This window comes from Candoia aspera, chromosome 3, assembly GCF_035149785.1.
Source record: "Candoia aspera isolate rCanAsp1 chromosome 3, rCanAsp1.hap2, whole genome shotgun sequence".
NCBI classification, from domain to species: Eukaryota; Metazoa; Chordata; class Lepidosauria; order Squamata; family Boidae; genus Candoia; species Candoia aspera.
This window is the reverse complement of record NC_086155.1, coordinates 6,738,645-6,752,987: the sequence shown is the minus strand read 5'-3', so window position 1 is coordinate 6,752,987 and position 14,343 is coordinate 6,738,645. Positions and strand designations below refer to the sequence as shown.

General features: G+C 42.1%; 1 protein-coding gene across 1 annotated transcript in view; it reads left to right on the top strand.

Moving 5' to 3' along the window:
• COL20A1 (collagen type XX alpha 1 chain) overlaps positions 1-14,343 on the top strand; it is a 130,403-nt gene that overhangs the window by 113,059 nt on the left and 3,001 nt on the right. The window contains exons 33-36 of the mRNA XM_063298753.1: positions 879-950; positions 2,277-2,312; positions 8,457-8,523; positions 12,866-13,054. Coding sequence (XP_063154823.1) covers positions 879-950; positions 2,277-2,312; positions 8,457-8,523; positions 12,866-13,054 — 364 coding nt within the window. The remainder of the gene's footprint in view (positions 1-878; positions 951-2,276; positions 2,313-8,456; positions 8,524-12,865; positions 13,055-14,343) is intronic.

Here is a 14,343-nt window from a genome sequence, read left to right as displayed (position 1 = left end):
TTCAGATGTTTACTTCTGGCAGCTGTTTGGCAAGAAGGGGATATAACTAGCTGGGTCCCAACTTCAAGGCATCTCTCAAAAACTTGGGTTGGTATCTAAAAGATACCTCATCATTGCTTGGATTCTTGGAGCATTCTCTTCCTCCTTACATCAGTGAAGTAGGCAATCAGAAATCTCCATCTCTTGCCCTTCAGCCAGAAGGAAACAAATTTTTAAAAAGATGTGAAGTAGAAGAGAAAGCAAAGTAGAAAAAGAAGAAGGAATCACCTGTATGATAGATATCATCTGTGAGAGCCAGTCTGATGTAGTGGTGAAGGCTCCAGGCTAGAAACTGGGAGACTGTGAGTTCTAGTCCAGCCTTAGGCACAAAGCCAATTGGATGACCTTGGGCCAGTCACTCTTTCTCAGCCCTAGGAAGGAAGCGATGGCAAGCCACTTCCAAAGACCTTGCCAAGAAAACTGCAGGGAATTGTCCAGGCAGTCGCTAGTTAAAACTGACTTGAAGGCAATCATCATCATCATCATCGTCATCATCATTATCCATATGGGATAGTAAACTGGCTTAAGCATCCCTACATGATGAAGCCGTTAGAAAGAGAACAGGCAAATTTTCCCATGGCACCATTTATAGAAATACTGTTACAGTCTACTGTTCTACCCCTTAAATTATGACATTAATAGAACATGAGGTGAGCATAAGTCTTGTACAATGTACACTCTTAATATTCTTTCCCAGCTATGTGGTGCCATGAAATAAATCTGAGTGCATAATTCACTCCCTGCAAGCTAATTCTGTTGGATCCCCTTAAACCTCAAGGGGTTGATCATTCCCATCCTGTGGCATTTCCAGCCATTGCTCCTCTCCTTCCTGCCCACAGGGATTCCAAGGCATAGCAGGTGCCCGGGGTACCACTGGAGAAAGAGGTCCCCCTGGAGAAGTCGGACCAACGGTAAGACTCCCCCCTCTCACTGTCCCTTGCTCGTTGCAATCAAGGATATGCAAAACCTGTTCCTTTAATTTCACAGTTAACAAATTGTTACCTCTCTTAAGACTCTATAGATGGGTGCACTGTCAGTCCAAGCAACCTAATAAATGCAGATAACCCTAAAGTATATAAAAGTCATTTTTTGAATGGTAAGATTTTCCTAATTGTTATTTCACATCTTTATTACTCTGGGTACTTATAAGTGGCTAAATTCTGCAACATTCCCCACTTATAAGCACAGAGGTATAACTGCCTACCACAATTGAGACCGGAATTTTGGTTGCTAAGCAAAGCAGTCATTAAATGAATCCAACCCAAGTTTACAACCTTTTTCTGGCAGTCCTTAAGCGAATCATCATGGTCATTAAGCAAATCAAGCGGTTCCCCATTGATTTTGCTTGCCAGAAGGCAGCTGGGAAGGTCAAAAATGGCAATCACGTGACTGCTGTAATGGTCATAAAAGCAAACTGGTTGCCAAGCACCCAAATTGTGATCGTGTAATTGGGGGTACACTGTGATGATCATAAGTATGAGCACTGGTTGTAAGTCAGTTTTTTGGCACTGTCATAAGTCTGAACCATCTCTAAATGAATGGTCATTAAGTGAGGACTACCTATTCTTGGGGCACAGAGGTTTTGTTACTCCCATGTTTCTATGGTTTAGAAATGGGTGCTATGGTAAAAGTCCTCTGTGCAACCTGTCCAGTCACCATAAAATGAATATAAAACCAGAAAACAGAAAGCAGAGCGAAGTAAAAAGGAATTGAAGAGAACTAACATTATCCATTTCAACTGGAGACCGTTAGTGATCAGTGACTGTTAGCAAGTCCATAAAGCTTCTTGTGGACTTGCGTTGCTTGCACATTGCATGCACAAATGCAGAACTGCAGAGGGATTTCTGAAAACAAGTAGTTTGGTGGGGAGGGGGGGCTGATTATTATCTTGATACCCCAATTTTCCTCCATGCAGAATTCAATGTGGCATTCCCAGAGAGTTCTCCTTGGAGATGCCCTTAGCAACCCATGTTTTCTTCATTTTTTTCCCCCTCCAAAGCAGCTATGTGTGTGCATAGTGCTATTCTAAGGAAATGAATTACATTTTTGACCAAGCATTGTTATACCTGGAAATGTTTGCCTGTTATTTGTAGGAAAGCATTTTTTCCTCCAGAGAAGAAGCCAACCTGAAAAAACTGTAGGAGCCTCTCTTTTCAAGGAGTAGATATATTTCATTGGTTTTTTTATTATTATTTATTTATAGCTTGAAGATAATCATGTTTTTGTTTCCCCTCCAGGGGCTTCCAGGTCCAAAAGGAGAAAGGGGTGAGAAAGTGAGTCTCTGTTTCTTCTTTTCTATTCTTTGACAATTATTTGAGGACTGTACCATTTTTAATTAAACGTTAAATGAGGGCCTATGCAATTGATATTGGTCCATTTTTTAAACTCAGGAATAGTGGAATGTCAGCACCTGATCATTCGAGCATTCACACAATCACAGTTGGGAGGCTGGGATTCCTTTAACTGTTTTAATGAAGCGTAATGAACGGTACAGAAGGCAAGCTGCGAATAAAGCGTTCCCGCTCAAACCTAACTTAAAAACTACGTTCTCCTAGTTAGTCCCCTTTCCCATGAAACCATGTCACTCCCCCTCCCATCCAGATGGTATTCCTGGCATATCTCCACCCCATGTCCTTGATGTCCTCCATAGCCATAATAAACCACTTCATACTCCAACCTCACATCCCCTCCCATCTGGCGACACGGATTCCATTCCATGAAGAAGGAAATGATGGGAGATGCTCCGATAAGGGTTTCTGTGAAACATTTGATCGGGGGGATCTGACAGAATCAAAGTATATAATTATCTGCTTCTATATGGACATTTCTTTCATTTATAAAGCATAAGAATGTGCAATACAATTTCCTATCGTGCCGTATTCCTTCCCTCCCTGACATCATGAATCTATTCAAGATATCAGAGAGAAATATAATGACCATAGTTGACTGATATGATCCATATTTTTTAACTTGGATGGGTGGGTGTGGGCCATATATCCTAACTGGGCATATGCAGTGAGGGGAAATCTTTGCCTTGTTTTCCATGTTCCATATCCAATGGATTTATAGTTAGAGCAGAAGATACTGCTTTCTACTTCACTCTGAACTGGCTTTCCAGTGGTGAGCTGACTACACACCATTGTACAGCAACAGGCAAATGAGGCTGCAGTCAGACTGAGTGGAGGGAATGGTGTGTAAATTCCCTATCCTATTCCCTTTGGCCCCTCCATTCCATACAAGGTTCTCCAGTCTTGTTCTTGCTAACATGGACATACAGTTGCTTGTTTCCTTCACATGTTGGGGATGGCTGAGTTTTGAAGACAAATCTGGGAGAAGATACTGAATTTTATAAAAATAACGCTGGTCAATGGGATTTGATAAAAACAAATGTCCTTCAGAGTCAAGCTTATGCCCTTCCAAAATAATTAATTTGCAAATATCTGAGATGGTTAATTAGGTGTCACTTCATTTGGTCTGATCTCTGGTGACTGCATGAGCAAATGCCTCTATTTTAATCTGTTTCTAGTGATAATCCATGGCTCTTTCGAGGACATTCTCATGAGCTCTTGATCCTATCTTTCCACCTTGGCTTCCCCTTCCATTCCTTAACCTTGTCAAGCATCATCCTCTTGTAGCCCATGCCAAAGTGTGTGAACTTCAGCTTGCTAGTCATTGCCTCAAAGCAGCAATCAGCCTTTATTTGGTCTGGGATTGACTGACTGGTTCTTCTTGCAGTCAATGGCCTCTTAGCAATTGTCTTTGCATCTATAATTTGAATGGATGCACCTTCTTTCTCTTGCTTTTTCTCCATCTTCAGCTTCCACAACCATTCATTACTGTTAACAGTTCTAACACTTGTTTTTATTGTAATATCTTTGTGAACTCTTGCCGTTATCCAAATGAGAACTAAGGAGGGTCAAGTTTGAGATGCCTTCTCAAATTCCATTCCTGCTCTGGGCTGAGATTTCTTATCTGACCATTGCCTTGCCTGAGGCTCTTCCTCCTCATTTTCAGGATTATTCTCACAGCCCATTATGATTGGCCTCCTCCCTAGGATTTACAGGTAGTCCTTGACTTATGACCGTTTGTTTAATGAAGTTACGAAGGCCTTGGAATGGGTGCTTTGCAGCCTGTAAAACACTTCCAAGCATCGCAAAATGTCATACCACCCCCCTGTGGTCACATGATTGCATTTCTGGTGCTTGGCAACTGGTTGCAGTGTCCCACAGTCACATGATTAGGTTTTGCGACTTTTTTGCCATTTTCCAGCAAAAAAATGCCCATTTGGGGAAGCTACTTTTGCTTAACGGCCGCTGTAAAAACAGTTGTAAAATTGTGTCCAGTCATGTGGTGACTTGACTTACAACTGCAACGACGTACAGTGGAAATTCTAGTGGTCGTAAATCAAGGACTATCTGTACCACCTCTTTACTTCTCCATCAGACTTCAACTCTCTTCATCTCTTCTTAAGCCCAAGGAAACAAAACCACCATCTTCACATCTTCGCTATCAAATGTGACTCCACTAAACAGGTTGATTGACAATACCTTTGTCTTCATAATATTTAACATTAACCCAATTTTTTTCACTTTCCATTCTTACATTCATAACAAGCTCTCCTGAGTATTTTCAGCTAACAAAATACTGTATTTGGTATATCTCATATAGTTAATGTTTCAGCCACCTGTTCTGACACCAACTGCCATCTCATTCATCTTGTCTTTCTTATATTTGCTATATAAATTACTGTAAACAGATAATGGGAACAAGTCACACTTCCTGCTTCACCCCCTTCCCTGTTCTAAATTACTCTCTTTCCCTAAAGTCAGTTCTTAGAAGTTTCTTGTTTGTTTTAAAGGGTCCTCAGAAAAAGATCAGATGTTCTGAAATACCCATTAGCAGGGGTGTCCATAGCAGATGTCAAAAAGGGCAGATCTTTGATCACATGGCTGCAGCCATCACTTTGATTCCCCAACCCCACCCCTGCAGATGCTCTTTTAATTTATTTCACATTCTGGCATGGTCTGTGCAATCAAAGACATTGTTACAAAGGTATAATACCTCAAAAGGAAACTGTTGAGATAGCTCTCAATAGTTCTCCTAAAACAATCCCCATCATTAAAAGTTTTGGAGGACGCTGTGCAATTATTTATTTATTAGATTTCAGTATATAGCCATATCTAGCAACTCCTGGCAATCCACAGCACTTATAAACCCCGAATAAACCATCCATGGTAACACCAGCATCTACAAGGGAGAGTCAAAGCAGAGAAGAGGGTGGGCATGGCGTTGTGATGCAAGCCCACCCCTTTTGTACCTGTGTGTACAAAAGGGGTGGGGCTTTGATTGCAACAGCACACCCTCCATCTTGCAGACACCCTTAATAACAAACACAAATTCCACAAAGGACTATTTCAAACGCTTCCTATTTCTTTGCCTCTCTTTTGGCAAAGAAACCCTGGTACTTTATTAATTTTAAGTTATTAATTCTGAACCTCATCTCTTCCTTCTCTCAACCTCTCCCCAAATTGCTCTGAGGATGTTATTATTTGTTTCTGAGAATAACAGGCAATCTAAATGCAGTTGTAGCCACGTGATCCTCAAGAGACCTTTAGTCAAAGAGGTCTGATGTTTAAACCGACGAAAAAGGAATGTTGCTATCAGATATGGCTTAATTTCCAAATATTTCAGGAAGCCACATCCCAGTGGCCATTCTTTGGGGACTGAATAATTAGACTGTCCTTGAAACTGCGTCTCTTAATGTACTGCAACTTTTTGTTTTGTGTATATGTATTCCTTAAGAGGAGACAAGAGAATTATCCAACTGTTGAAAACAGTAAACATTGCTATAATCCATAAAAGCAGAATGAAAATGGAGTTCAAGTTTATTTTATTGTGAGCTTTTATGGATTATAGTGGCGTCTATTTTCAAACCGCTCTTGGTGATTTGATTATTCTCTTACCTCCTGTAAGGAACACACATACACAAACTGGTGCGTGTAATACATTAAGAGATGCCGTTTCAAGCCAACCTTGAATCAAAGAATACAATTCTTGATGGTACCTCCTGGATCAATATGCAGTTTTTACACAAAATTAAACACAATCCGGGCAAGAAAATGAAAAATGTGTCTGCATCACACATCTATCAACAAGGATATATCATGTCGGAGCTCAGGAGATGTGCGTTTTAAAAACTGAAGACTCAGCCACTGATGAAAATAAAAGAAAATAATATCTAATTCTGACTGTAATTGGAAAGGGGATTGACAGACATGGTCCAGTCCTACTCCAAACTCATGAAATGATTCATGCGGGAGCAATTAGGAGAGCTGAAACTTCATGAGGCAGCCTTTCCTAATGCCAGATGAGTAGGACTACAACTCACATCATCCTCAGTTATTTTGGGTGGCTATAATGGGTACTATAGTCTAATACATCTCGAGGGTGCTGGTTTGGGGCAAGCTGCCAATGACATTTCTAGGAAATGAGAAGAGGACAAGGCCAGAATCCATGGTTTCTCTGTTATGTCTCCCAGTCTGTTAGCCCTTTGAGGTAGTCCAGACAAGAAGCACAACAATGAATACTAACTGAATCCTTGTTGTAAGGTTCCATTAACAGAATCTTGCCAGTCTGAAAGTATTTCTCCTCTTTCCCTTTCAACCTCCAGAAAACTAGGGAGGGTCCCTTCTGAGATGTTTGCCATGCCCCCATTCCTTCTGCAGGCTCAGCTGCCTCTTATCTGACCATTGACTAGTCCAGCCTTTCTCAACCTTTTGACCCTGGAGGAACCCTTGAAATATTTTCCAGGCCTCGGGGAACCCCTGCCCATTCAGGCTTAAATATAGGCCAGAAGTTGCAAAATTATTATATTCGTTTCATGAGTAGGCCTGTCTATATGCATCAACGGTGTTCTTAAACTGACAATAAAGAACGAAACTTTCCTCTTTCATGTGAAGTTGCCCGAATTTGAAATAATTTTTAAAAATAAATCTTGATCTCCCAGGGAACCCCTAGTGATCTCTTGCAGAACCCAGAAATGGAACCCTGGTTGAGAAACCCTGGTCTAGTCTGTAGCTCTTCCTCCTGTCTCCCAAGGTCATTCCCACATACATAATTCCCACACCATCCTGCTGTGGAATGGCCTTTCCCAGAAGCCAGATTATCTTCATTGCTAATAGCCTTCCAGAAGACCAAGCTCTTCCAGAAGGCTTTGGGGTGAATAGTGATGCTGTCAAGTTCATGAGTCTAATTTAAATTTTAATTTAATCTAGCTTTTAAACTGTACTGATCACAATCTTACCTAGCTTGATTTTCATAATGAGCATGACTCCAGCCATTGATGGAAAATGGGCGAATGTTGCACAGGAATCATGAAAAAGAGAGCGGGGGCAGATTGAGTTGTCTACACAAAGTGTTCAGACCCACATGTCCAATAGTGGTGAATGTATTTATAAGAAGATGTGGAGATGCATGTCACAACCCCACTTCAAAATCACACAGGGAATACGTGGGAGAAGACAACTGGAATGAATGCTGCCTGCAAATACACAGGCATTCTTGCCTAATGAGGTCCTCAGCCATCCTTCTTATTTTAATGGATCAGAAAAAGGCTTTTGCAAATGACTTGGTTGTCTCAACACATTCAGGAATGTTTATTTGTTTTTTCTCTGCAAGGAGCAAAAACTAGACGATATTTGTTGCATCCTTATTATGTAATGTGCTAGTCTGACCAATGGAGGAAAAAGTGTCATTAACATGACTTTGAGCTCCTGGAAGAAGATGGACCATAAATCTGACAAAGAAATAAACATAAATAAAAGGACATATATCCGTTATTTTTATTTTTTATTAGTGCACCAAGCTATTTACTTTCCACTTTTCTGCATATTTAATATTCCTTTCATTTCTTAAGCACATAAGAAAGGTTACAATATAAGGAAGGCCCACGCCTTAAAACATTTCTTCTAGATTTCAGACACAAAGTTAATTCCAAGCTGAACTGTTTGTTGTGAAATATGTCCAGAGTTGTATCTTTAAGAAAACGAACTCTATCATTACCTGGAATTTGGGAAGAGAATGGATCCAGATGTTCAGAGAGCAAGGTATATAGTCATTCATTGAGGTGGGAGCACTGAATGTGGTCCTTCACTCCAGTTTAAGAATAAAAAATAGCAGTTTCCCAAATGTACTATTATTTATAAATCTCGCACATGCCTGTTTTTTCTTTCTTCTTCCATCGTTTAGAGGATTGCTAAATTTTGTTTTGCTTTGTGGCGTGTGGCCTGCAAAGCAATAAAGTGTGGGCCGCCTGTGTGATCCACAGCAGAGGAGACCATTCAGCAGCTGCCTCTCAGCTGCTCTTCTTCCATCTCTTTTATGTTTAGAGCACAGCTTCCTCTTCTCTTCCCACCTAGGGTGAAGCACAGTCCTTGTCTACCATTTATCATCTGGTAAACCAAGCTTGTGAGCGTCTGATCCAGTGTAAGTATATCCCAGCGCAAAGTCTTCCCTGTTAATTTTGCCCATGCAGCTGCCTTGGCCGTGTGGGTTCCTGCAGAGCAGGGGTGGAGTGGACAGCAAGGCATGGGTGGCAGGGCTGGATGATGCGCTCAGATGTCTTGCAGGGCTTCTCCTCTGAGCCAGCTGATCAACTGACAGATCAGCATGTTATTGTCCATCTCTAGGTCAATTACTTTCATTTGCCTTCCAGCAGGGCTTCTTCTGTCTCTCATAAGTAATATGAGGCAAGGTTCAGATTTCTGCTCAAAAATGTGGAATAAATTAAGGAGATTTTAAGGGCCAAACGAAAGCCAGGGTGGTGCTGGGGTGGAGGAGCGGGGGGAGAAGGAGAAGGAGAAGGAAGGATGGAGAAGGAGAAGGAAGGATGGAGAAGGAGAAGGATGGAGAAGGGGAAGGAGGAGGAGAAGGAAGGATGGAGAAGGAGAAGGAAGGATGGAGAAGGAGAAGGAGAAGGAGAAGGAAGGATGGAGAAGGGGAAGGAGGAGGAGAAGGAAGGATGGAGAAGGAGAAGGAGAAGGAAGGATGGAGAAGGAGAAGGAAAGATGGAGAAGGAGGAGGAGAAGGAAAAGGAGAAGGAAGGATGGAGAAGGAGAAGGAGAAGGAAGGATGGAGAAGGGGAAGGAGAAGGATGGAGAAGGAGAAGGAGAAGGAAGGATGGAGAAGGAGAAGGAGAAGGAAGGATGGAGAAGGGGAAGAGGAGGAGGGGGAGGGGGGAAGAGGAGGGGGAGGAGGGGAAGAGGAACAGGAGGAGGGGGAAGAAGAGTTGGAGGGGGAGGGGGGAGGAGGAGGGGGAGGTGTGGGAAAGAAGCAGAAGAGGAGGAGGAGTTCTAGTCCCCCTCAGCCATGGAAGCTCCCTGGAGGACTTGGAGCCAGTTCCTTTCCCTCAACCTGACCCATCTGATGGGTTGTTGCTGTGAAAAAAAAATTGGAAAGAATTGATATATGCTGTAAATATATAGAACTATAGATATATATACTCAGGAAAGCTAATTACCTTGGAAAGTTGGTGTGATGTAGCAGTTCAGGTCTTTAACTACAAGCGGGGAGATCCAGGTTCTAGCCTGTCCTCAGCCCCTGAAGCCCCCTTGGTTTCTTTGCAACAACCAACCTGTTATTATGGGGAAAAACTGGAGGATGGAATGCTACGTATGCCATCTTGAGCTCCTAGAGGAAAATTGATCTTTTTTTTTTATTATGTGCCATCAAGTCTCTGTCAGTTCTTAGTGACCACATGATAGATTTTCTCCATCTGTCCCTAACCTGGTCCTTCAGGTCTTCTAATGGGGCACCCATCACTACTGTAACTAAATCTATCCATCTTGCTCCCCTCCTCCTCCTCCTCCTCCTCCCTTTCACCTAGGGCAATGTTTTTTCAAACTTGGCAACGTTGAGATTTGTGGACATCAACCGCCAGAATTCCCCAGCCAGCATGGAGTTGACGTCCACACATCTTAAAGTTGCCAAGGTTGAGAAACACTGGTCTAGAGAGATCTCATTTTTAGAAGGCCTCTTTAGGATTTTGTCAGCGTCATAGCCATAGGAAGGGATGTTTTCACAATAGACAGGAGTTAGATGATTGGCAGGAAATTAGTTTAGCTCCAGAGAAATCCAGATCTGTTTGAGGGTAAAACTAACTTGGAGTTAATGGGCTGCATCAATTAGCTGTGGTCTGGCATATGGATGGTCAGTTCAGCATGTCACGAGAACAATGCCAATGCGTATATGGAGATTTCTGAAAGTAATCAGCTGTGGCTATCTATCTGTTGCACGGATGCCTTAATTGCTTCAGGATTTCCCCTGCTCATTATATAGCTGAAAAAAGGGAGAGACTTTACATGCCGAAGAAAACACTATTGCATTTCATCCTATGAATAAGAGAAATTTATGCAGTCAAAGGAAGTCTCCCTTTTGTATTTCTCAATGCTCAACTGAAGTTAGAAATGTTGTAAAAACTTACTACCACCTGGTTCTGAATGCAAATTTGCCTCTGTGATCATCCCTCAGGAAACAACTGATTTTGTATGTGCCATCAAATTGCTGTTGATGCTTAGTGACCATATAGATAGACCTTCTCCAGGATGAACCATGTCCAATCTGGCCTTTCAGGTCTTCCGATCATGCACCCATCACCACTGATTGAGAAGAACATAGTGAAAACTGAATGTCATTCTCCTACTCAGTTGAGATTGTACATTAAAAATAAGTTAACTCTGAAATAGATTTATACCCAAAATTCTCAACAGTGAACTTTTGGCTTAGTTTGGGGAGAGGGGTTGGGAGCAAAAGGAGAAAAATACCTCTGTCAAATTTTGAAAAAATAAGAGCAAACTATGGAGGGGGGTTGGGGAGAAGAGCTGGGTGGTCTATGTAATAAAGTAGATACTGATTCTGGTGGCACCTTCAAGACCAGCCAACTTAGGATGCTTCCAGACATCATGTCTGTGTTGAGGAGAGAACTGAAATTGATTATGCTTTTCCAGGTAATCATCAGGTGATAACTGCTATGCTTCCCCAAGAATTAGATTACATGATAGTTCCCCCCACACCCAAGTGATGGCAACTGGAAGGACTACAGGCTGGCTGAATGAATTTTACGCCATCCCACAATGAAAATTCCTTATGCAACCATGTATAGATCCATTGTCTATAAATAGGTTGAAAACCTGAAACAATAAAAGCATGTTTTCAGGCTGTCTCATCATTTAGATATTAGTATGCAGGACTGAAAAAGGAAGGAAGGAAGGAAGGAAGGAAGGAAGGAAGGAAGGAAGGAAGGAAGGAAGGAAGGAAGGAAGGAAGGAAGGAAGGAAGTCCATTCATTGGTGTCAATTTGATAAATCAATTTAGAACTCTTCCAGGATTGGAGGAGAGAGAACAATTTTTTCTCTCTCTCTGTTTCTCCCCAAGGTGTTCTGTAGAAATGCTTGTGATTGCTGCTTCCATTTCCAAATCAGATGGATGACTTTACTATTGTTGGCTAGACACATGAATTGAAAAGAAATAAGTCCAGAGCAGTGTCACATGGAAATATTAGGCACAACAACAGATCAAAAGTAGATTATTTGTCTGATTAGTATTTGCAGTAGGAATAGAAAGCCCAGGGATGCACAGCCTTTTCAGATTAAGGGCAGGACTTTGCCTTTGGTGTTAGGGCAAACAGCCAGTTTCTTCTTTCCATATTCTACCTTCCCTGTCCCTGCCCTCCACTTGATTTCCTACTGTCAAATTTTGGAATTACCCACTAAAAATTATTCAGTCATCACAGATGATCCTTGTTCCTTCCAAGTAATTTTCAGATTCTGTAAAACTGCCAAGTATGCACTAGTTAGACAGTCTTCTATTTAATTGGTTCTTTTTAAAAAAAAATGCTACTTACTTTTTCCTCCCTGTCTCTTCTTATCTCTCTCTCCCCCAAACCAGTGCATCTTCTTGATTTAGAGTCTGGATTTTGATTGCCATAGTTCTGACTATTCAGAGATCTTTCCCCAGTGTGAAAGATTTCATACTTTGTCCAAGGGGTAGGGAAAATGAGTTGAATGCATTTAGCCATGATGGGGGAATTATCTAGTAGTTGCTACTCCCAACCTCCTTCCCTGGTAGATAATAAATCCATTAACTCCAGAGGCACCTGCTGAGGGTATCAAAAAATCAAATGGTGACTTCAAGCCTCATGACATACCTAAAAGAGGGGCAGGGCTTCTATCACACAGTCATGCCCATCATGACTTTCTTTAAACCCTTGTCAGATTAACTCTTGGAACTTCTTTTCCTGAGAAGTTCAGAGATGATGGCAGAGGAGATTTCACAGCTGATGGTGACTTCATGACAGCTGGACCCATGTCTACAAGGCAACTTTGAGAGAGGAAGTGTCAACTCTTCAGTAGCTTTTGCAGGTGCCTATAACTGAAAGTCCTGCAAAAGGCCAGCATTGAGTTGACCTTGGATGGTCTCAAAAAGCTAATCAAAGTCAACCCTGGTTAGTACTTGGATATGGATGAGAGATGGCCAGGGAATACTGGGGTTGGAGGCCAGTCTGTCTTGTCAGAATCATCATCATCATCATCATCATCATCATCATCCTAGAAGAAGAAATTGAAAACCATTTCCATGTGGATGCCATGGGTATGTCCATGATATTGACAAGAATCAGGCTCAATTTGAAGGTGATTTTATATATCTGGAAAAAAAAACACTATTGTTCATTTAAAAAATGTCTTGCTAAAGGACTCTAGCAAAATGCAGGAAGCAGAACAGATGCAGGGCAAGAAGGAAAATCCCATTTCTTTTCATTCTTCTTCTTCAGCTCATGTGCTAAAGTTTGACTCTTTCATCCATGAACATTCACGGAAACCTGTTCCCATCCGGGAGGATCAACCAAAGGCTGGAGAACCTGGACCAACTGGACTCTCTGGCCTCCCTGGCATGAAAGGTGAAAGAGGAGATATTGGGATGCCTGGACTTCCAGGAAGAGATGGATATCCAGGAGAAAGAGGTAAGCAAGGGGAGGTATAGGGCACACCACTGGATATTAGTTAACAGGATCAGAAAATGATGCAAAACTAGCTGGGTTTGATTTTGTCAGGAAAATGGGCAAGAACCATGCTGAGCTTCAGTTGCACTCTAGTTTCTTTATTATTCCTACCCAATACAGAATCTTGCCAGACTAAAGGTGCTCTAACTGATTTAACTGGAAAAATACTCCTGGGACTCTAAGGTGGGGCCAGCCTAACTTTCTTTGCCGGCCTCCCAATGCTTTCAATGCTGTGAGAATGCTTATCTCCCTGGAATGTGCGCAGCTCCAAGATCCATCACCTCACCCCCTCCTCAGGGAGACATTCCATCACAGAGTTCGATAATGTTGGCCCCACAAGGTAGATCAGACCAGGAAATCAATTCCACAGGAAGGCTGAAAGTACTTTTACTGAGATTGCCTTAATAACAGGATCTTGCAAGTCTGGTTGTGCTGTACCACCTCCTCCTTCTTCTTATGCTTCAGTGAATCAGGGAGGCATCTGCCTGAGCTGCTTCTGATTTCTGTCTAATTTTTCAGGACTTTAAAAATGTTTCAGCCTCTTTTGCAAATTTCTATCAAGGTCATCTTCCTTACTTTTTAAGGTAGCTTCCTATGAGAACAAATAATTTTCTTAGGATTCTTCAGAGGAAAGGCAGATCCAGGTGGAATCTTGGGCCTGGACTAGATAAATGGATGTCCTGGTGAGCACCTTCCCTTGGATTCTGCTAAACTTCTATTCTACCTGAAATTTTGAAGAACTTGTTTTAATTCAAATACATAGATGGGATGCAGGCAAACTTCAGCAAAAGCATTCTCTTCCCTTATCAGAATGTTTCTGGGCCCAGAGGGCCCAGAAGCATTCTTTGAGAATAAGCAGGGTCCCAGACCACAGTTCAGTCTGTGTGGCCTGTGGCTGTGACATTGTGTGCAGGCAGTCCCCTCCAAGGCAGCCATTTTGAAGGAAAGCCCATGACATGCTCCCCAAAATCCATTCAATCTAAACCTTGCTTGTATCCTTTTAGGGCCTGAGAAGACCAAGATGTGGTGGGGAGGGAGGGAGAGGACATTTCAACCAATCAGTCATATAAACCCCTTTGTATATTGCTCAGCTCCCAAATCTCTTGATCTTCTAAACCAGTGTTCCTCAACCTCAGCAACTTTAAGATGGGTGGATTTCAACCTCCAGAATTCCCCAGCCAGCATGGCTGGCTGGGGAATTCTGGGAGTTGAAGTCCACCCATCTTAAAGTTGCTGAGGTTGAGGAACAA